Here is a 21,662-nt window from a genome sequence, read left to right as displayed (position 1 = left end):
GGGGGGGTGCTGGGCACAGCTCTAGGGGCCCGTCTGCAGTTTTCTGTGCCTGATTTGTCACAGAAGCATCAGCTGGGCCTGTGGTAGCGAGGGCGGCACACGACCCACTGAGGTGGCGCTGCCTGGCTGCCACTTGGCCGCACCCCATAGCCGATCGCAGCCACCCTGGCCTTGGTCCATGGCTTTGAGCCTTCCGGGAGGGGCTGCAGGACTGGCTCTCGTCTCCCCTCCCTAGATGGATGAGACGGGCCGCATTCTCTGCAACCTGTGCAATGTGGTGCCGGGAGGGGTGGTCTGCTTCTTCCCCTCCTACGAGTACCAACACCAGGTCTGCGCCCACTGGGAGAAGAGTGGCCTGCTGGCCCGCCTGACCATCAGGAAAAGGGTGAGTGATCGGCACTCAGCTGGACTTACCACCTGAGAGGATGGTGGCACCCAGAGTTCCTCCCGGGGTTCCTCGTGTGCGGGGGCTTCCCCTAGTGTCTCATCCCTACTTCCAGTCCTGATACCAGGCCATGGCTGGCCAGGGGGTCCCTTCAGGACGCCAGCTCTATGGGCTTTTCTAGTCTCCACAAAACTTTTAAGGCTAAGAGTGACCCAACACCCAGGCAATCTGTGACCCTTTTCTGGGAGATGTTCTCTGTTTACCTTCAGATATTTCAGGAGCCCAAGAAAGCAAACAGGGTGGAGCAGGTGCTGCTGGAATATTCCAGGTGCATTAAGGTGAGGCTGCCGGTCCCCAGGGCCCCTACAGGGGGCACCCACCGTCTGGCGCTGCAGCTCTGGGCTGGTGTTTCCACAGCACTGTGGCCGGGGCACGGAGACGGGTGCCCTGCTGCTCTCCGTGGTTGGGGGAAAGATGAGCGAAGGCATCAACTTCTCTGATGACCTTGGGCGGTAAGCAGTGGCTTCTCACCCCTCGGGCTCTGACTTTGCACCTGGGCTGATGGCTCAGGTCCACAACTGCGAGGGGCCTGGACTCACCAACTCTGGATTGGGCCCTTTGGGGTCAGCTGGAAAACCAGGCTGCCCTCACTGGATCAGGACTCGGTTCCTTGGTCTAGACTAGACATCTGGGCTGATGAGAGAACTTGCTCCAGGTGGCAGGGATGAGGGGAAGGAGAGGCTGAAGGAAGCTGGTGATGGTGGGTGAGGATGGGCCCCTTGTCCTGCGCCTTGGGAACTGCCCATGTGCCCCGGCTCATGTGTGCCTCCGCCCAAGGTGTGTGGTCATGGTGGGCATGCCCTACCCCAACATCATGTCCCCAGAGCTGCAGGAGAAGATGGCTTACCTGGACCAGACACTTGTGAGTACCCCCGTGCCTCCTATGGCTGCAACTACCCCTCGATGTGTGTGCCTGTTTGCCCCAGAGAGATGGACGTGCTTCCATACTCCTGGGTGTTTTCGTGCCGTCACCTGTTGTATCGGCTGCTGGTGCCTGTGAGGCCCACTGGTCTCACCCCAGAGCCTCGGTCATGGTGAACCCCTTGCAGGAGGCAGGCATCAACCCTGACAGGTCCTCTCTGCCCTTCACAGCCCAGAGGCCCAGGCCAGGCCCGCCCCGGGAAGGCACTGGTGGAGAACCTGTGCATGAAGGCTGTCAACCAGTCCATAGGTGAGCCTGGGGCAGTGCTGCTGGCGGGAGGGGTGGCTGTGGGCTGCGGTGACAGGAAGGAGCAGTTTCACCTGCCTTCTCTCTAGCCTGAGCACTGAGCAAGGAGAGGGGCACAGTAGGAAGACCCGTCCCCGTTCTGTCCAGGCAGGGCCATCAGGCACCAGAAGGACTTTGCCAGCATAGTGCTCCTGGACCAACGGTACGCCTCCCCGGCCATCCAGGCCAAGCTGCCGGCCTGGATCCGGGACCGCGTGGAGGTCAAAGCTACCTTTGGCCCTGCCTTTGCTGCTCTGCGGAAGGTCAGTCCTGCCCTTCTCCTGCCTCCCTGAGACTCTCCCGCCCCTGCCCCAGTCTGGTGTCATGTTCTTTTCCTCTCTGCAGTTCCATCGAGAGAAAGCCGGCCTTTCCTGACTGGTGGCCGCACCACTGCCTGGCTGCCAGGCTCTCCCTTCACCTGCCCACGGGCAACATCATCGTGAGCTTGGTCTGCAGGGATCCTGCCTGAGAAGGGGGTGCCATGGGAGCCCCTTTGGGACTCAGTGGGCTGCCAGGATGCAGGAATAGGTGGACCAGCCAGCAGGAGACAACAAGGCTGACCCCAAAGAAACAGTGACCCCACCATTCCTGGGCCCACCCCCAGCAACTGCCCTGCCTGGAACGGAGTCTGCCTTCTGCTCGGCCTGGCCCCGTGAGCCGTTGATTCCTGGCCGGTCTGTGAGCGGCTGTGGAGGCTGCAGCCACCCTGCCCTGGCTTGTTTCTCAGGATCCACATTCTCAGAGGTGAGATGGAGCAGGCTCTTCCAGCCTCTCCCTTTCACCCTCGGAAACCCAGAATGTCATCCATCCCCACCTCCTGCTGTCCACGGGGCCGATCTGCCCCAGCTTCTGGTCCTCTCGGCCACCTTTCTCTAAGTCCTTAAGAACTGCTCCCCAACCTCCCACACTACTGGCCCTCACCTGCCCCTGGCCCTGCCAGCAGGATCATCATCCTGGCCTGGCTCCAGGACTCCCGCTCAGCCACAGAGCAGATGCCAAGACACCGCCTCCCCTGACATCAGCGATTATGCCGAGGGCCATTAGGCTCTCAGCATGGCTATTTTTAGAGACCCTGTGTCCATCACGGAGACACTTTCCTGTGTGGAAACAGCCCCCCTCCATGCAACCCCACCACCACCACCCCCTGCCACCCCCTGCACAGCTAGGGTTCCTTAATTAAAAGTGCACTGTTGGTTTAGGCTCGCGTCTTGCATCACTTCTTTATTGATTCATGCACTGTTTTACCACAGTCTCCCAGGGAAGAGGAGCACACGCTGGTGAGGGGGCTGGAGCACAGGCAGAGGCACCCCACCACCACCATGCCTCCTCACCCCTCCCCAGTTTGGCCTCCGAAAGCAGCCTCCTTGCTCCTTGAAGATCCCAGCAAGAAAGCTGGAGAGTCCTCCATGACCCCATTCCCCCAAGGAGCCTGTTCGGCTGTTCTGCACGGGGGCGTGGTACAGCTGGGGACTTGGGGGAGGATGAGCCCAGCCCTAGGACTCCCAGTCATCCTCATCTTCCTCGCCTGGGGGCTGATGTGGGGGAGGCAGGGGCGGGATGGAATCTGACATCCGGGCGAAGGCCCCCCCTGGCCCCTCACTGGCCCCGGACCCAGGTCCTTTCCCGGAGATACCTAGGAGGGCAGATGCTGGAGTGAGGAGCTGGTCTGGGGCACCACGCCACCCAGCCCTAGAGACCTGAAAACCGTGAGGAAGGAGGCGGCACCGGGGTCCTGCTTCCTACCTTTGCGCCTCATGGCCAGCTTGTTGAAAAGGTCCGACATCAGGTCCCCACCCTGGGTGGTGGCTCTCACTGCAGTGGGAAAGCATGGGGACAAGGTGAAGGCGCCCGGGGTGGGCTCAGTCCAGCCCATGTGACACCCCAAGGCTCAGTCATGGGGTCCTCTGCATTGTCAAAACCCTGGCCCCTCCACGGCCACCAGGCCACCACAGCTCCTGGAGCACTGGCCAGTGTTACCAGGAAAGCAGGACCACTGAGTAACGGAGTCACCGGCATCCTGAGTCAGGCACAGGGAGCAGAGTCGCCGCTGCCCAGAGACAGGCACAGAGCAGAGTAGCCACCGCCCTGAGACGGTACAGGGAGTGGAGTCGCCGCCGCCCGGAGACGGGCACAGGGCAGAGTTGTTGCCCTGAGACGGGCACAGGGAGCGGAGTCGCCGCTGCCCGGAGACGGGCACAGGGAGTGGAGTCGCCGCCACCGGGAGACGGGCACAGGGAGCGGAGTCGCCACCGCCCGGAGACGGGCACAGGGAGTGGAGTCACCGACATCCTGAGTCAGGCACAGGGAGCGGAGTCACTGCTGCCCTGAGATGGGCCAAAGAGCAGAGGCACCTGCCTTGAGACAGGCACGGGAGCGGAGTCACTGCCGCCCTGAGACGGGCACAGGGAATAGCAGTGGACAAAGGAGCCGGCCCGGGTTCCCCGTGCGGTGCTCAGAAGCACAGCTGGGATGACTCAGGGCTAAGGCCCCAGAGAGCACGGCTGCTTTGGGCCCAGACATGGCATCTGTCAGCACTGGATACACAGCTGACGTAGCCCGGAGCCTCAAGGGGCCTCGAGAAGTGGGACACAGCCAGGTCCCCATCTCTAAAAATATCCCTAGTCCGTTTCCTTGGACAATTGGCCGAGTCTAAGCAGGCTCCACCACCGGGCAGGAGGGGCCCACATGCACCGGGGGCGGCCTGCACAGGCCCTGGAGACGCGGGCAGAGCGCCCTCCAGCAGCAGGTCCAGCCTTACCTTGCTCCTGCTCCTTCTGCTTCTTCTTCTCCAGCTTGCGCTCCTTCACACTGCGGAGCTTGGCCTTGCCGATGCCCCCAGCCTGGCGGATGGACTCCAGCAGAGTGGCCCGGCCACTGGAGGGGTCAACCACTTCCTTGGGCGCTCCTTGGACTGGGGCTGGAGGGTGGAAGGTGTGAGGAAGAAAGGCTGCTGGGGCAGAGCCAGGCTGTGGGCCAGCACCTCCCAGGGGGGTTGCCAAGGTAGCCGGGGAGACATACCACTGAAAGGCCACATGGGGACTCTTGCTGTATTTTCCATGGTTACTAGCAGCCCCCCTGTCACTGGTTCAAGGGGAATGGGGGCGTCCAGGCTCCCTCTACCTTGAAGGTTAGAATTTCAGGGCCCCACAGATACCGTTCGAAACCACTACTTTATGACCTCGGGAGAATGTGATTTTGAAATCAGAACTGTTCTGAAAATCTAGAATTGAGACTGGTTCCAAATAGGAAAAGGAGTACGTAAAGGCTGTATGTTGTCACCCTGCTTATTTAACTTATATGCAGAGTACATCATGAGAGACGCTGGACTGGAAGAAGCACAAGCTGGAATCAAGATGGCCGGGAGAAATATCAATAACCTCAGATATGCAGATGACACCATCCTTATGGCAGAAAGTGAAGAGGAACTAAAAAGCCTCTTGATGAAAGTAAAAGAGGAGAGTGAAAAAGTTGGCTTAAAGCTCAACATTCAGAAAACGAAGATCATGGCATCTGGTCCCATCACTTCATGGGAAATAGATGGGGAAATAGTGGAAACAGTGTCAGACTTTATTTTTTGGGGCTCCAAAGTCACTGCAGATGGTGACTGCAGCCATGAAATTAAAAGACGCTTACTCCTTGGAAGAAAAGTTATGACCAACCTAGATAGTATATTCAAAAGCAGAGACATTACTTTGCCGACTAAGGTCTGCCTAGTCAAGGCTATGGTTTTTTCTGTGGTCATGTATGGATGTGAGAGTTGGACTGTGAAGAAGGCTGAGTGCCGAAGAATTGATGCGTTTGAACTGTGGTGTTGGAGAAGACTCTTGAGAGTCCCTTGGACTGCAAGGAGATCAACCCTGGGATTTCTTTGGAAGGAATGATGCTAAAGCTGAAGCTCCAGTACTTGGGATACCTCATGCGAAGAGCTGACTCATTGGAAAAGACTCTGATGCTGGGAGAGATTGGGGGCAGGAGGAAAAGGGGACGACCGAAGATGAGATGGCTGGATGGCATCATGGACTCGATGGACGTGAGTCTGAGTGAACTCCAGGAGATGGTGAGGGACAGGGAGGCCTGGCATGCTGCGATTCATGGGGTCACAAAGAGCTGGACACGACTGAGCGACTGAACTGAACTAAGCTACAGAAAACCCTCCAGGGATTCAGAAGTTGGAGGCGCCTCTCCCCCACCCACACACCCCAGCACTGCCCCTACCTGAAGGGGAGGCACCCCCACTGTCATCCCCCCTGGCGGGCTGTCCTGCAGGGGCCACAGCCTGCGGCGGGGGCGGAGGTGGGGGGACACTGATCTGTACGGCCGGAGCTGGGGGAGGCGGTGGAGGTGGCGGGGGTGGTGTTCGTGCCGTCAGCACCCCATCCTCGAGGTCTGGGACAGAAATCGAGAAGGTGTCAGGTACCTTAGGAGGCAAGAGGCTGAGCAGGGGAGCACCTGCCCCAGTCCGTCCCCAGCTCTTGGCCCACCTGGCTTGAAGGGCTGGGCCACCTCCGTGTGGAAGGTGGGCAGCTCAGGAATGGCACCAGGGGCAGAGGGGGCGATGCCAGGGCCCAGATCCGCACTGTACATGAGGTCGTCAGCCACGCCTGGCAGGTCAGGCAGGTAGGACGGCACGTCGATGTCCGGCACCTGGCCCAGGTCGGGCACGTAGAAGTAGTTCTCTGGGACCTGTGGGTCGGGAGGGTGAGGGGGGCCAGGGAACGGGCCTTGGAGCTTCCCAGGTCCCCAGGCACAGCTGGGCGGGTAGGGGGCTCATCACACCCCTGGTACAGACAACACTGGGGGGCCATGCCTCCCCCACCCCCAGGCATCGTCTCTGTCCACCTGCTGCTCCAGCTGCTCTCTCCTGCTGATGGACAAAGGGGCATCGAACAGCTTCTCCTCTGTCTCGGCCCCCAGCATCACATGGGTCTTTGTGACGGCACCGGCCAGGGGGTCCAGGAAGACATACTTCTTGTACCTGGAGAAGGTGGAGGGCAGGGGTGCAGCACCTGTGCTCAGCCCCTGGGCTGGACCACCCTCCTCACGGCGTTAGGGCCACAGCTCAAGTTAGGATTATGGCCTCCCAAGGCCTTACGAGCCTCCTGGCTCCCAGGCCATAGACTTCTGCTGCACCCGAGCCTGGAGACCCCCTGGTCCCCCACCCCCAACTCACAGGTTCTCGGTGGTGTTGAAGAGCAGCAGGGAGCTGACAGAGCTGATGTTGCTGGGGAGCCCGCCCAGCCCCTCCTCAGCCTCGTCTTCAGGCTCTGGCTTGGTGTTCACACACACGGGGAAGAATTTCAGCTTCTCCTGGGGGCGTGGGGAGATGGGAATTGACCAAGGGAGGCGGGTTTCAGCTCCAGGCCAAAGTGCTCCCCCCACTCCCCCAGCAGTCAGAATCCTCAGGGGCCTCGGCTCCCTCCAGGGCGCAGGCACCCCCGCAGACCTGCAGGGCCCGCTCGTCCAGGGGGCGGTGCTTGCTCTGGATCCTGTGGCGGGGACGCCTCTGCAGGCCGGGGTCCTGGGCCCCTGTGAAGATGGAGCCGTACTCCTGCAGGCGCTCGGGGGCAGGGTACTTGGCGCTGGAGAACACCTGTGGACACAGGGTGTCTGGTCACTCGCTGGGGCCTGAGAAGCTCCAGCCAGCCTGGGTTTCAGGTGGAGGGATTGTGGGCAGGAGGAAACCTGAGGGTAGCTGAAGCAGGGACCCAGCAGCTTCGGAGGCATGGGGAGAGGGGAAAGAAGAGGGCTTTGGGGACTACCGACCAGCGAGAGGACAGGGCCACACGCTTGCTACCTTGATGGCTTTCTTGCTGCCCTTGATCTTCTCGATCTTGGCCTGGGCCAAGGACACTCTCTTCCCGATGGCCTGCAGCTGACTCCGGCTGAGCTCTACTCGCTGGGAGATCCTGCCACCAAAAAAAAAAAAAAACCAGAAACTAATCACCAGGGCTGGAGGCTCCTCCCCAAGCCCCTGCAGCCTCTGGCCCCCGCTTCTGTTTCCAACAGCAAATAGGCGAACGGGGACTTGGGTAAGGGCTTGTGTCTGAACTGTTTGTTTTGGCTATGCCCCACAACATGTGGGAACTTAGTGCTCGACCAGGGATTGAACCCGTGCCCCTGCAGTGCAAACACAGTCTTAACCCCTGGACCACTAGGGAAGCCCTCAGGTAAGGGCTCTTAAAACAGTAATACCTGCTTGTCAGGGCTGATCCTGTAACTGCCCAGGTGACCTCCATCAGGACCATCCAACCTGAAGGGTCTGGGAACAGACTGTATTCCGTTCCCTGGAGCTCTGGGCAGGGACTGGCAATCACCCTGGCACCAAGCTGGCACCTGTACATGCCACCTGAAAGGATGTAGTGCCCACCCACCAGGGCTTTCGTTCTCAGGCCCAGGTGAGCAGAGACAGAATCTTCATGATGTACATGGAGGAAACCAGAGCTTAGTGAGGCTGAGCGACAGGCCAGACTGGTCCTGATTCCAGTCCCAGAGCTGTCCACAAGGAACTGCCCAACTCAGAGCAGGTGGTTCTGGGTAAACCCTAGTTCCCACTGAGGTTCTCACAGCTGTGGGTGGGCTGCCAAAGGGCTGCCCCTCCCCTTCCCAGGATTAGCGGGCTCCAGCAACAGGGTACCCTGTTAGCTCCTGAATATGCCCAATGCTGCCTTGTCATGTAGCCCAGCCGTCTCCCCACACGGCTGGTCCTTCACTTCACTCAGCCCCATGCCAAAGCCTCCCCGAGACAGAGTTTAAAACTCATTGTCACTTTCCAACCCCTAGCCGGCTCTATTGTTACACACTGCCACCTGTCACCATCACAGAGACATCATTTTGCCAACAAAGGTCTGCAGAGTCAAAGCTATGGTTTTTCTAGTAGTCATGCAGGGATGTGAGAGCTGGACCCTAAAGGCTGAGCACCGAAGAATTAATGCTTTCCAACTGTGGTGCTGGAGAAGACCTTTGAGAGTCCCTTGGACTGCAAGGAGATCAAACCAGTCAATCCTAAAAGAAGTCAACACTGAACTGATGTGAAGAGCCAACGCACTGGAAAAGACCCTGTTGCTGGGAAAGATTGAGGACGAGAGGAGAAGGAGGTGACAGGATTAGATGGCTGGATGGCATCAGTGACTCCATGGATGTGAGTTTGAGCAAACTCAGGGAGATAGTAAAGAACAGGGGAGCCTGGCATACTGCAGTTCATGAGGTCGCAAAGAGCTGGACATGACTTAGCAGCTGAACAAGAACCACCTGTCACCATGTGTCTCCTGCCTGTGGGCTCCTAGGCTTGGGGCTCTGCTCTCTGCCGTGTTCCCAGCACATGGCACTGTGCCGGGCACCTGAAGGGCTCCTGTGCGGTCATTGAATGGCCAGCACCACATGTCCCAAGGTAAATGCACACGCGCCTCACTTTCACTATTCAGCAGCAACAAGGTTCTTCTCACTTCCCAGGAGCCCCAGCCCACCCCACCAGGGTGTCCTCTGCCCAAGAGCACCCCAACCTCCAGGAACACCAGCCCTTGACCATGGCCACAGCTGGTGGATGGCAGAAGGCCTGCAGTCTCTGGTCAGAGACCACACAGCAAGGGAACTCAAGGACTTTTTTACCAGCCCTGATCAGCCGCTTTCACAAGCCCAGGGTCTCCACCCCGATGAAGTCTCCTTGATTACTCCTGTGGCCACTCGTGTGCAGGGGCTTGGGGACGCAGGGGATGGGCTCCAAGAAGGTACCCAAACCAGCTTAGTTTTCCTCGACAAGCTGGTCTGAGTGGGGCAGCAATGCATACCAGATCAAAAGGCACAGCTTCCTTCCAGGAGATATGGAACCAGTGACCTGTCTGGGCCCACTTTCTGGCGGGGAGGACAGATTCTCTACTTGCACACAGGCCACCTTCTCTAGTTCCCAGCTCAGCCCCACGCTGCTGGGAGATGAAGCAACCTCACAGTTAACATAATGGAGGCATAGAAGGTGGATGTCAGAACTGGACACAGACGGAGCCTGCTCTCTGATTTCTCAAAGTTGCAGACATCAAGCTTAACAGTGAACCCTGGCAAATTTCTGGAATGGATTATTAAATACAGGGTCCTAAGCAATCTGAAATGGAAGAAGTGGATCCCTGGGGCCAACACTGTTCTAAATTTACAGCGTTTTCTGACAGGGTTATTAGCCTGGTATAAGAGGGGAAAAACCTTACACGCAGTGCAGCCTGAGTCAGCAAGGATGCCGATGGCTTCTCACAAAGTCCTGTGGACGAGATGGAGCTGGGGGATGGAGAAGAGCACACTTAGGAAAACTCAGAGCGAGCCAGAGAGCAGCAGCACCCGGAAGGCAACATGGGCTGATTTCAGTCGTGAATAAAGGTCTCTGGCAGGGCCCCGCACAGCTTACCCAGTGCTTGATTAGGAAGCTGGGGTATCCAATGGGAAGGCTCCCAAATGGTCTGCACGGTGGAATCAAGACCCACGTGAGCTGAAAGGCCAGGAAAGGTGACACTGATACGGAATGACTGTGAAGCTCAGCACTCAGGCGCACAAACATGGGGGATAGAGGTTGAGCAGGGGTTCAGGTGAAGGAGGACCTGATGACTTGGGTCACCTAGGTGCTAATGGCAATCTGGACTGAGGAAGTGAGTCCATGGAGCACACAGCACCATGTTCCTCTCCCACCTTCTTTCAACAAATGGGACATCCACTCTCTTGGAGGCATGGCAGAGGAAGCAGAGCCCTGGATTCGTGAGCTCATCTCCTGGACACCCCACTCACGCACAGCCGTGTCTCCTTCCAACCAGGTCCACACGTTAAGAGGACCCTGAATTCCCTTCTGGGCTACAGGCTCTGCCTGAGTCACGGCTGCGTCACTAGCACCTGGGACAGCACCTGACACACAACACGGCAGCTAGGTAAGAGGAGGGCGAGGAGCAAGGTGAGGAGTGGGAAGCTCACGGCATAAGGCAAGTGAAGCACGTTCAGTCTAAAGATGAGATGACTTTGAGAATATCACTCCCTTCAGATACCAGAAGACCTCAGGTGCTGTCAGGTGGGAAAGCAATCGTCACCAGAGAGTGGGGTGCGTCAGAGTCCGTGGTGGCGGCGGCTGGGGGGGGGCAGTGTGTGTGTGACATGGATGCAGACCTCAGTGCTGCAGAGGAGAACATCCTCGTAAACCACTGCCTGGCCTGGGAAGCCATCAGACTCCAGCCGGATGCCCACTGTCAGGGTGTTCCGGGGTGGATTCCTGTGAGGACAGGATGGAAGATGAAATTCCCAGAGTTCTGTTCTTATCTAAGTAATGTCCTGCTTGTTGACAAAGGCCTCAGGCAGCCCAATCTCAGACCAAGGGTGAGAGAAGAGGTGTCAGCTGGCGGGTCATCTCTGCTGTCTGGCAGGGGCAGGCTGGAAGGCAGTGTTGGGAAGGTTTGTGGGGCTACGTGGGGTGGGGCCTGAGAGCCAGGACTGATCAGCAACATCCATTGTGAACAGGACGGTGCCAAGAGGGCAGCTTGTTTGTTCCTCATCTAGACCCCACGGCTCAGCTTCCAAGGTCATCCCTGCAGCTGCGACCCCACAGTGTCACCAGGACCCCAGCAGGGAGGAGCAGGCTCAGCGGGTCTGCTCAGAGCCTGGGGCAGAGAGAAATCGGGCAACACACGTCTGCTCCCAAGGAGACAGACAACTGCCATGTCCCCAAGCCCTGGGGACAGCAGCAGTATGACCGTCGGCAGGTCACTTAACTGGTCCATGTCCCACCTTCTTCAGCTGAGAAGCAAGGTTGGTAACTTCTCCATCGGAGAACTGCCGTAAAGGACAAAGTCAGTGATGTGTGTCTCATGACCAGACAAGCCGACAAGTCCCCAGAACACGGTCAACACCTGCCTGGACCACCCACAGACTGGGTGGGGTGAGAGGCCCCAGGCAGTGCTGAGTAGACCCGGAGAAGAACATTCCAGACTCCAGACAAGGACATGGCACACTGCAAGAGAGCACTGTGGAGGGCAGAGGGCTCCTCTGCCAGGGCCTGGGGCGTGAGGCGATCAAGGTCAACGAGGCCCCCAGGGGGCCAGGACAGCGCCTGGGCTGCCTGTCCCATCACCTCCGAAGCTGAAGCTGATCCCCACAACCCTCCGTGGAGATCGCCTATGAAGCCAGGCAGGCCCAGGGCTCCCTTGGGGCTGCTGCTGCTCCCAGCATCACACCAGTCAGCTGCTGGTGGGGGGCGGGGAAGACCCCCAGCCCTAACTGCCGCTCCCCTCCCCTCCCCAGCAACCCCCCATCAGCCCTCTGAGCAGCTCTTGCTTTCCCCTGGATCTTCTCCACTAGCTGGGGTAATTAAGAATGATCTGCTAATTATGCAGGCAGCTGATTGAGGCCTCCTAACCCTGGGAGGCACCAGGTGCCAATCAGCAGGGAGGAGGGGAGCATGGAGGAAGGGGAGAAGATGGAGGAAGTGAAGAGGAAGAGAGGGGAGGGGAGGTGGTGGGGGGAGGAAAGGAAGAAAAGACAAGGGAAAAGCTCTGCAGAGGGCAAGTGGTCAGGCTGGGGCCGCCGGGAAGGGCCGTCTCTAAACCTGCCACTCACACAGTCCACTCCACTCCTCCTGCAGCCTCTCTGCACGTCATCTAAGTCATGTGGAACAGGTGACGTCTCTGGGTAGCTATTTTGGGGCTGGCATCTCCCAGGTGAAGAGGGGCAGGTGAGGGCGGGAGGTCTGCTTGGCAGGAGAAAAGGCCGAGGAGGGGCTGTGAGGAGCGGTCCAGGCGCCCGCAAGGTCCTTGTCATTCTCTCCAGCTCTGTAGACTCGGCTACGGCAGAGCAGAGCGGGAGAAGGACCCGGCTCAGAATGCTAATACCCTATGAGCTCACCTGCCTGCAGAGCTGGGCACGGGCTCCAGGGGGGCCAAGGGCTGGGCCTGGGCCTGAACAGAGGGGAGGGGAGGGGAAGGGAGCGGAGGGGGCTCTTCTCTGCAAGAGGAGTATGTTCAAGGGGAGCGATTCCAAGCTGGAGTCACATCCCCACTGCAAAAGCTCATGAGGAGAAAAGAGCCTCAGGCTCGTAGGTGGCTGGGGGATAGCGGCGCAGGGCTCGGCATCCCCACTCCCTGTCATCCCCGACCCCTCCCTCCCCTTCGACCTCGTTCCCAATCTGTCACTATGTCCCGTCAGCATTCCCTTTGAAGTGTCTCTTATCCGCCCGCCCTGCACCGCAGCCCCCCTCCTTGGCCCCTGTGCAGCTGCCTGATGACCCCTCCCAGCTCTCTGTCCCATCACCTCCTGCTCAGAACCCATCAAGGCTCCCAAAACCCTGGGCTTAAGCTCAAAGCCCCATCCAGCTGGGAGAAGCCCTCATGGCCCTGATGTGGCCCAGCTCTCCCCTCACCCACTCCTCCCACCAGGGACTATCTCAGCGTTGTGGGGACATGAGAAGGGCTTGGTGGTGGGGGGCGCAAACACGGAGGCTGACTTTCACCCCATCCTGCAGTGAAGGAGCAGACCGCAGGGACAGTGGCTTCTGGGCTGGGGTGCTGAGGGTCCTGCCGCCAGGGGCACCACCCTCTAGTCAGGCCTCAAGCCCCTGGCGCCCCTTTCCAGGTCCCAGGCAGACCGCATTCCCCACCCCTCAGCAGAACCTGCCCCACGTGGCCCCCCTTCAGGAGGCCTTCCCTGACCCGGGAGCAGGCAGTCATGTTCCTCTCACCATCTGCTCCCTCATTTCATCACAGCCAGCCTCCACTGGGGATGCCACTGCTCCCACAGGCCTGGTCCCCATATTTCAGGTTAAACCCTAGGTCCTGGGTGTCAGGCATGTGACCAAGGGCTGAGCCAGCCGCCATGTCACCCCCATCCCACCCCAGCCATGGCTCTGGGACTGCCGTGAGGCTGGGGCTTCTGGGGAGGCCCTCTTTCCTGCTGGACCTAAGCTGTGGGCCCACTGGTCACCTTGCAAGAGCAAGGCCTGTCTGGGGGTGGGGCCAACCCAGAGGCAGCGAGCAGGGAGGGGATGAAAGCAAACCGGGTCCTCACGAAATCACTGAGCCCTGCAGCTCCAAAGCCTGCTCTGCTGGCTGGTTACTTTTGCTTCAGTTAGTTTGGGGAACCTAACTGATAAATGTGCTGCCAAGTCTTGCTTCTCTCTCCTCTGGATCCCCAGGTGCCCACACAGTGCATGCTACACGGCTCAGAATCAGCTCAGCCAGTGGCTCTCCCCTCTGAGATATGCCGCCCCTGAGCACAGGGACCACGTGGCCATGCATTATCGGTATTCCTCAGTCCCGAACGCTGGGCGCCTGCTGGGAGAGGGGCAGGGCCACCCAGAAGTTGGCTGTTTAGGGGAGCACCCTGCCAGCCCTGGGCCTCAACGAGCCCACCACCCCTCCATGTGACATGGCCTTCCTGCCCTCTGCTTCTCCCATCCAGGAGCAGAGGAACCTGGAAATGTCTACAGGAAGGGAAAGGAAAGCATGCTAAGAATCCAGTGCTCCCCTTACAGACAGGCAGGCATGCAGCCACGGTCCTGGTGAGGAACCACAAGTATCTCTGACGGACTGTTTCATCACGAGGTGTGGGGTGACCGGAATCTGGCACTAGTGGCTTTTAAAGGCCTGTGTCCTCTTGCTTAGGTGACCCCTGGATAGATTTAGCACCTAACACTTTCTATAACTACTGACAACAGGTAATGGAGGGCTAGCACAGGCGGCAAATGAGCAGAGATGATGTTACTAGAAAACAAGAGGGAACATTTACTGGATGCTTACCATACACCAGGCACTTCGGTTCCTTTGTAAATTTCAATTCATTTCATCTTAACAATGATCCTCTGAGGAAGGCACCATTATCATTGCCATTTTATGGATGGGAACATTGAGGCTTTATAGGGAGGTTGCTGCTGCTGCTGCTGCTAAGTCGCTTCAGTCGTGTCTGACTCTGTGTGACCCCAGAGACGGCAGCCCATCAGGCTTCCCTGCCCCTGGGATTCTCCAGGCAAGAACACTGGAGTGGGTTGCCATTTCCTTCTCCAATGCATGAAAGGGAAGTCGCTCAGTCGTGTCCGACTCAGCGACTCCATGGACTGCAGCCTACCAGGCTCCTCTGTCCATGGATTTTCCAAGCAAGAGTACTGGAGTGGGGTGCCATAGGGAGGTTAAGAGCAAGCAAATGGGGAAACCAGACTGGAGCCAGGAAGTCCGCTCCAGAGTCAACCCCCTTAATGAGGCCCCGCTCTCAGTTACATTCACTTCCTGGAGAGGCCTGGGGCAGCCAGGTGCATTAGAGGGCAGCTCAGAGGCATTAGAGTCAAGTGTTAGGACTCTCCATCTGGAGACAATGGCCCCATTTTCTGCCCCCACTGGGGAAGGCTTCTGGGAAGAGGTGGGGTTCCAGTTGGTGGAGGAGGAGATTGCATGCTGCAGTGGAGGGGGTCCCTGGTCTGGGATACAAGCAGGGGACAGTGGGGGAGACTTGGCCAGGAGAGGGACCTGAATCAGGCGGTCAAATGCTCCAGCCGGGGAAGCACAGCATGGGCATCCAGGAAGAAGCGCTAGCCCATCTTAGCTTGCTCATGGCCAGAGAAACAGGACCTTACACAGGACAAAACTAGGGAACCTTTGCAGAAAACAGCAAACACCACACACGTTCAACCAAGACTGAATGAAAAATCACAGGAGCCTGAGAGCTGAGCTGGATTAGTGCTAGGGGTACAAACAGCCACCACTCCCCACCTGGGATCACTGAGGAACCAAGGCCACCTTGCCAGCCTCCCGAAGCCCCTTGCTCTAGCCACACTGGCTTCCACTGAGGCCCCCTCTCCACTTTAGTTCATGCTCTTCCTCCTTTCTTGAAGGTTTTCCCCCCAACCTACCCACTCACAATATCTCCTCTTCCACCGGTCCAGCTTTTCCTCACATATGTCTTCCCTGACCCTGTAGACCAAGTCAGGCCTCTTATCACAGAGACAGGGGTAATTCCAGAGCCTGGAGCCCCCACACCTGAGTGTGACGCCTAGTTCCACTGCTCAGGCAAGTCTCCTGACCCTTCTGCCAGAGTTTCCTCATCGACAAAGTGGAAATAACAGAAGCTCAAACAAAAAGTTGTTGAGGGACTTCTCTGGTGGTCCAGGGGCTAAGACTCTGCGCTCCCAGTGCAGAGGGTCTGAGTTCGATCCCTGGTCAGAGAACTAGATCCCAAACGCTGCAACTAAGACCCAGCACAGCCAAATAAATAAATACATATTGAAAAAAAAAAAAGCTGTTAAAAGTGTTGAATGAGTGAACACACTCAGGTCAAAGGTGGCACACAGTTAATGTGATACAAATATTAGGTGTTACAAGACAGTAGAGATTGGTTTTACCACGACTGTAACTAACACCCAACTGATCACTTAGAGTCTCTCTGCTGCTAGAGCGGACCCTCCAGCTGGGCAAGGATGCTGCCTTATTAAAGGGCCCAGAGCCTTGCACACAAGAAATGGTGGATAACCAACCATGGGCTGACTGGCGGAACAGGCGAAGGCACAGGGCACCCCAGCAAGGGAAGAGCAGTTGGGAGAGTCATACCACCGCCAGGGCCTGTGGAGGCATGGGGAACCCTAGGGCTGAGCGGGATGGTAAACAGTGAGCGCTTACAAGAAAAAGCCTATGCAGGGCACCCAGCTTGGCCCCCTGGCCACAGAGGACCCAGATGGCTTCCCTCAGGACCAAGAGTCACCACAGAGGTGCTCCAAGAGGGTGCCTCTGGGACTGGAGAGATGACTGCCTGGGCCAGGGAGCAGCACCCACCTGCTGAAGATGTCTCCGGAGACCTTCTGTAGGTACTGTAGGGCATCCGCCACCTGCTGGATGGCCTCCTCTCGCCGCAGGTCTGGCTGAATGAGGGGCACTGCATAGGTCTGACCGGCCAAGGAATGCTGGGTCCCCGTGGGGGTCATGGTGCCTGGGGGAGAGAAGGGAGCATCAGGACCCCCCCATACTTGCCCACACCCACCCGGCACAGGGCCAGGTGCGGGAAAAGAGCACGCACGCAGCCCCCTATCCCAGTGGTCTGCACAGCTTCAGCCTGGGTGGCAGTGGGGGGGCTGCCAGGAGCTGCTGTTCTGTCAATGCTGGTTGAGTGAACAGGGGAAACTGTAAGGACCAGAGATGGACACAAGGCATTCAGAGGGCACTGAGTGGCTGCCACAAGGAGGGTGCATGGTACCCGGCTAGGTGCCCCTGCCCTACCTCATCTCACCTCAACCTCCCAAGCCTGGATGAACAATAAAGAAACCGTGGCTGCGGAGTGAAAACGAGGGATGGATTGCGGGGCAGTGGGGAATTGCCTGTGTCTACTGCCGGGTACCAGCAAATGGCACCGGTTCTGCAAGAGCACAGAAAATATGGACTCTGGGTTCTTCCTCTTCTGGTCCCGGGGACCTGCTCCCAAGAAAGGACAGGCAATGGTGGGAGGGAGGGATGTCCAGGCTCTGCTCTCCCAGATTAGAGCTGCTAGTGGGGTGGGGGGAGGCAGGAGGAAGGAGGGACACATGGGGGGTGGACAGGAAGGAAAAACCCTCCTTCGAACTGCAAGAGGAGGGCAGAGTCAGTCTATTTATACTGGCTTTAATTAACTCCGCTCCCTGGTGCCACCAAAGCAGCAATCACACTGCAGACGGTACTGATGTGATTGGCAAGAGAGGCATCGGGCAGAATATTAAGGCACCAAGCCCCTATAAATAGGGCTAATCACGGCCCCTCGGTAGAAGACTGTGAAGAAGACATTAATCAGCCTGGCACCGTGCCCCAGACCTGCTCTCCTAGGTTGCAACAGAAGTGTGGGTGGGGCTGGGTAAGTCAGCCCAGGGTGGGTTTAGGAGGCTTTGTTTGAGCTTCAAGTCCTATATGACCTGGGGTAAGTTGCTTGCCTTCTCTGAACCTCTGATTCTTTCCACTTCTCATCCCACAGACTGAGAATGGCACTGCCCTCTGAAAAGTGGTTATGCTCAATGCTTCACACCAATATCCTCACCTTGCTGGAGCTTACTCCTCCTTGCCCTCTGCTGGCTTCCCCCACTTTTCCTTCCACCCAACTTGTTCTCTCCTACCCTTCCCAGGCCAGCACTCTTCCTGGTCTGAGATGACCAGTCTGCTCTCCAAGCTTTTCTCCAGCAGTGAACACCTCAGCTTCCTACACCTGAGCCTGCCTAGCACCCTCATCAGGATTCTCGGAGTAACTCCTCACCTCCCCACCTCTCCTCCCGCCATCAAGTGACCGAAGTGGAGCCAACTGATCCCAAACCATCCCCACCCCTGCCCCTCTTTGCATTTACGGTGACACAGCTCTGCTGGGCATCCTAGCTTAGTTCAGTATCTCAGTTTTCCTACCTGTAAGACAGAGAGGGAGGAAAAGGCAGAAAGAAGGTACTTTCTGTGCTCATCTTGAGATGCGCTTCTCATGGTCAGTCACCCACCTAATGTGTCTGTCCACACACCAAGGGGTGGAACAGGCACAAAGCCCCCAGGCAAGGAAACAGCAGGTCTGTCAAAGAACTGAGAGCCTGAATACAGGTGTCCAGAGCTTTTACTCATTCTGTCTGCTAACAAGGGCTGATCAACTATCAGGCACTGGTCATGACCACAATGAAGAAGAATAAGACGCTATGCTAGCTATGAAGACAGCCTGGAAAACAATTAAACAGCAGGTGTTAATGCTCTAATCCAGCTGTGAACCCAGTACGAGGGGACAATGAGGAAGGAGCAAGTGACAAACCCTTACTGGGGTCAGGGAGTCTGGAAAAGCTCTTGGCAGAAGCTGTGTCTCCCTACCAGGCCTGGGAGAGAGGGCAGGGAGAGCACCCCAGGGAGAAGAGACAGCTGAACAAAGGTGTGTAGGGAAGGGCAAGTGGTTTGGGCAGGGAAGATAAAACCATTCTTGGAGGAGGAGCAGAAAACCACAGTGGCCAGACTGTGAAAAACACTGATGGCAAGGAGTACGACTTGAGCCTGAAGGCCAGGAATGAGATCCTCAGACCTGCCATGCGGTACAGGGGCCCCAAGCTACAGGGCTCCTGAGCACCTGAAATAAACGGAGCTCGTCTGAATGCAGATGGAGTCCAAGTGTAAAATACACACCGAATTTCATACTTCCTACTGAAACGAAGAAAATACCTCATTAAAAATTTAAATACTGATGATATTGTTGAAAATACCATACTTTAAATACAGTGGGCTACTGCTGCTAAGTCACTTCAGTCGTGTCCGACTCTGTGTGACCCCATAGACGGCAGCCCACCAGGCTCCCCCGTCCCTGGGATTCTCCAGGCAAGAACACTGGAGTGGGTTGCCATTTCCTTCTCCAATGCATGAAAGTGAAAAGTGAAAGGGAAGTCGGTCAGTCCTGTCTGACTCTTCCAGGAGCCTACCAGGCTCCTCTGTCCATGGAATTTTCCAGGCAAGAGTACTGGAGTGGGGTGCCATTGCCTTCTCCGACAGTGGGCTAAGTAAAGTGTATTACTAAGTTAATTTCGCTCTTCCCTTTTAAACTCACACATGTAACTCCTAGTTTCTTGCACAGTATTTTTTTCCTGGACGGCGGACGCTACCTTTGACTCTACGGCTTAGAGAATCTTGGTAAACACTGTGGATTCTCATAGGAGAGTGAACATACAGCAAATCGACTCTCATAAAGTCTGCTTTTACAATAAATTTGCAAGTGTCGGCATACCGACACCCACACCAGCTGCGGGCAGGAACCCAGGCAGGGTTATAGCGGTGTGGAGTCAACCAGGGGCCGGGAGGGACGGCCACAAAGGGAGGGTTCCGAGAGCCGGGCCAGTGGTGGGCAGGCCCGCGGGGCGGGAGGCGGGCCCTCCTCGCAAACCGGTCGGGGTTCCCCGGGGGCCCAGGTCGCGGCGAGGGCGCGTACGGAGGCCCAGTCCGAATCCAGCGGACGGACGCACGGCCAGTCGGCGTCCGAGGCGGAAGTCACCCGGCCCGGGCCTCCCGGCCGGCGTCCCCCGGAGCCGCTCCCGCCTCCGTCCGTTCCCTCGGCGACCCGCCCCCAACACCCCCTCTCCGTCCCGCCGTCCCAGCCAGTCCGGCGCCCTCACCTGCGTTACGCCCGCCGCTTCCGCGACGCGACGCGCCGGGTCCCCGCCGCCGCCCGCTCCGCCTCCCGGGTGATCCCGACCCGGAGCTCCGGCCCCGCCCCCAGCCGTCAGTTCCGCCGGCTCCGCGCCGCGGGTCTGGGCCCCCAGTAGCCGCCCGTCCCCTCAGCACCGCCTTGCCCGGCCGCCAGACGCGACCCCCACGCTGCCCCGCCCCCGTGCCCTCTGCCCCCTCTCCCCGCGCAGCCGCTCCCTTCGCCGCTCGGCCCCGCCCTCCGCGCGGCCCCGCCTTCCGCGCCCGCTCCACCCACTTCTCCTCTGTGATGCGCTTGATTGTGCCTCTCTCTGCCCGCGTTTTCTGGGCTTGGCCTCTGCGGGCCGAGCTCCCCAGAGTCCGCCCAGAGTCCGCCCAGTGCCCGCCCTCCCTTAGATAGTAACTGTCAGACACAGAAGGACCACGCTGTGCGAGATGCCCCATAGCCGCCAGATCCAAACAGAACCAGAGCTGTGGTTGCGGTGGAAGCGTTATGGTTTAATGGGTTCAGAGCTCCTGACCGTCTGTTCTGGACTACACTTTAGTCAGGCTCCTCTGAATCCTCTTCCTAACTAGGCCTCCACTTGCGTAGCCCAGTTTTAGCAAGAATCCTCACTCGATTTAGCCAGAAACCTCCGCCCTCTTATCTGGCCAAATTCCTTCCTCCCTTACCCGCCACCTGCCCCCATCCCTGTCCCCAGGTGATGTCCCACCCCTCACCTGCCCGCCTGTGGCAAGAATCCTATCCTAGAATTATCCGTCCCTCTTAAGTAAATTTCCATCCACCCCATCCCCTACCCTGCTGTTTGTCCAGAAGTTCCCACTTGTCTGCTGTATTTGGAATTGACCCCGGGTCTCTAATGACCTCTCTTTTCCCCTGTTGCCAAGTCCCGAAAAATCTGCTTTTACCACTTCAATGACTGTGCGGCTCTGGTTTCCCTTTACATGTTGGTTTGGGACGATGACAGAGTTCTGGATATTGCTGATGGTTGCACGACGAGGTGGATATATGTAATGCCACTGCACTGTACACTGAGAAATAGTTAAAATAGGTAGATTTTATGATATGTCTTTGTTTCAACAAGAAAAAAGGCCTAGAGAGTTGTTTAAAAGACTTAAAAAGTAAAATACATAAAAGCAGCATCTGTGCAAAGATTCTGTAATAGTCCCTCCTGGGGTCCGTTGACTTGCCTCAGAATTCTTGTCCCCTCTCTTTAGGGTTGCCAGATGAAAACAGAAGATGCCAAGGTCATTTGAATTTCAGATGAAAAAAAATTTCTAATATAAGTATGTCCCAAACTGAGCATGGGGCACACTTACATTTAAAAAATCATTTGTTGTTTATTTGAAATTCAGGATTAAGTGTTTTATATATATATATATATATATATTTTTTTTTTTTGCTAAATCTGGCAAAAATTTCTCTCTACTCTCTTCCGATTACTCTCAGAATTTTGTCCTCTTTCCCTACCCCTCTCTGCATCCTTCCCTGGGAGAGAGTTAGGATGAAATGTCTTTTTTGATGAGTAGACCCCAGTGTTTGCAGGCTGCAGCATACTGTTCCCACCAATGATGGGAAAGAGATGAGTTTGCACCTGTATTATAGACCAAATGTGCACCTCTTCCAATACATTAACACCTAACCCCCAAGGAGACAGCATTTGGGCTAGGGTCTTTAGGAGGTAATTAGAGGCAGATAATGTCACAAGGGTGGGGCTCTCATGAGGGGAGACAGCCCTGATGAGAAGAGATACTCTGTCTCTCTGCAACAGTAAGGACACAGACAAAAGGGAAAAGGGCTCTCTCCAGGAATCAAATTGTTCCGGTACCTTGATCTTGGACTTTGGAGCCTCCAGAACTGTGAAAAATAAATTTAAACTGTTTAAGCCACTCTATGGTATCTTGTTTT

At 57.2% G+C, this 21,662-nt stretch overlaps 2 protein-coding genes across 3 annotated transcripts in view; one reads left to right on the top strand and one right to left on the bottom strand.

Moving 5' to 3' along the window:
- DDX11 (DEAD/H-box helicase 11) overlaps positions 1–2,850 on the top strand; it is a 33,094-nt gene extending 30,244 nt beyond the window's left edge. Inside the window, exons 21-27 of the mRNA XM_040233735.1 lie at positions 236–385; positions 655–723; positions 803–897; positions 1,223–1,307; positions 1,538–1,616; positions 1,761–1,915; positions 1,998–2,850. Coding sequence (XP_040089669.1) covers positions 236–385; positions 655–723; positions 803–897; positions 1,223–1,307; positions 1,538–1,616; positions 1,761–1,915; positions 1,998–2,027 — 663 coding nt within the window. The 3' untranslated portion in view covers positions 2,028–2,850. The remainder of the gene's footprint in view (positions 1–235; positions 386–654; positions 724–802; positions 898–1,222; positions 1,308–1,537; positions 1,617–1,760; positions 1,916–1,997) is intronic.
- A 3-nt stretch (positions 2,851–2,853) lies between these two features.
- On the bottom strand, positions 2,854–19,925 carry WASHC1 (WASH complex subunit 1). 2 transcript variants are annotated; one of them, XM_040233718.1, is made up of 11 exons: positions 19,723–19,925; positions 16,418–16,571; positions 7,447–7,558; positions 7,096–7,242; positions 6,823–6,959; positions 6,492–6,627; positions 6,134–6,335; positions 5,868–6,038; positions 4,411–4,569; positions 3,396–3,464; positions 2,854–3,285 (listed from the first exon to the last, which is right to left on the bottom strand). In XM_040233718.1, exons 2-11 carry the CDS (start codon positions 16,564–16,566, stop codon positions 3,146–3,148), a joined length of 1,422 nt encoding a protein of 473 aa, XP_040089652.1. In that variant the 5' UTR covers positions 16,567–16,571; positions 19,723–19,925; the 3' UTR covers positions 2,854–3,145. The 2 variants fall into 2 exon arrangements, with proteins under 2 accessions (XP_040089652.1, XP_040089651.1); XM_040233717.1 differs by lacking the exon at positions 19,723–19,925 and adding an exon at positions 18,690–18,708.
- Positions 19,926–21,662: the final 1,737 nt, after the last annotated feature.

This window comes from Oryx dammah, unplaced genomic scaffold (genome assembly GCF_014754425.2).
Source record: "Oryx dammah isolate SB20612 unplaced genomic scaffold, SCBI_Odam_1.1 HiC_scaffold_29, whole genome shotgun sequence".
NCBI lineage: Eukaryota > Metazoa > Chordata > Mammalia > Artiodactyla > Bovidae > Oryx > Oryx dammah.
The sequence above is the reverse complement of the archived record's forward strand: the minus strand, read 5'-3'. Positions and strand labels throughout refer to the sequence as shown.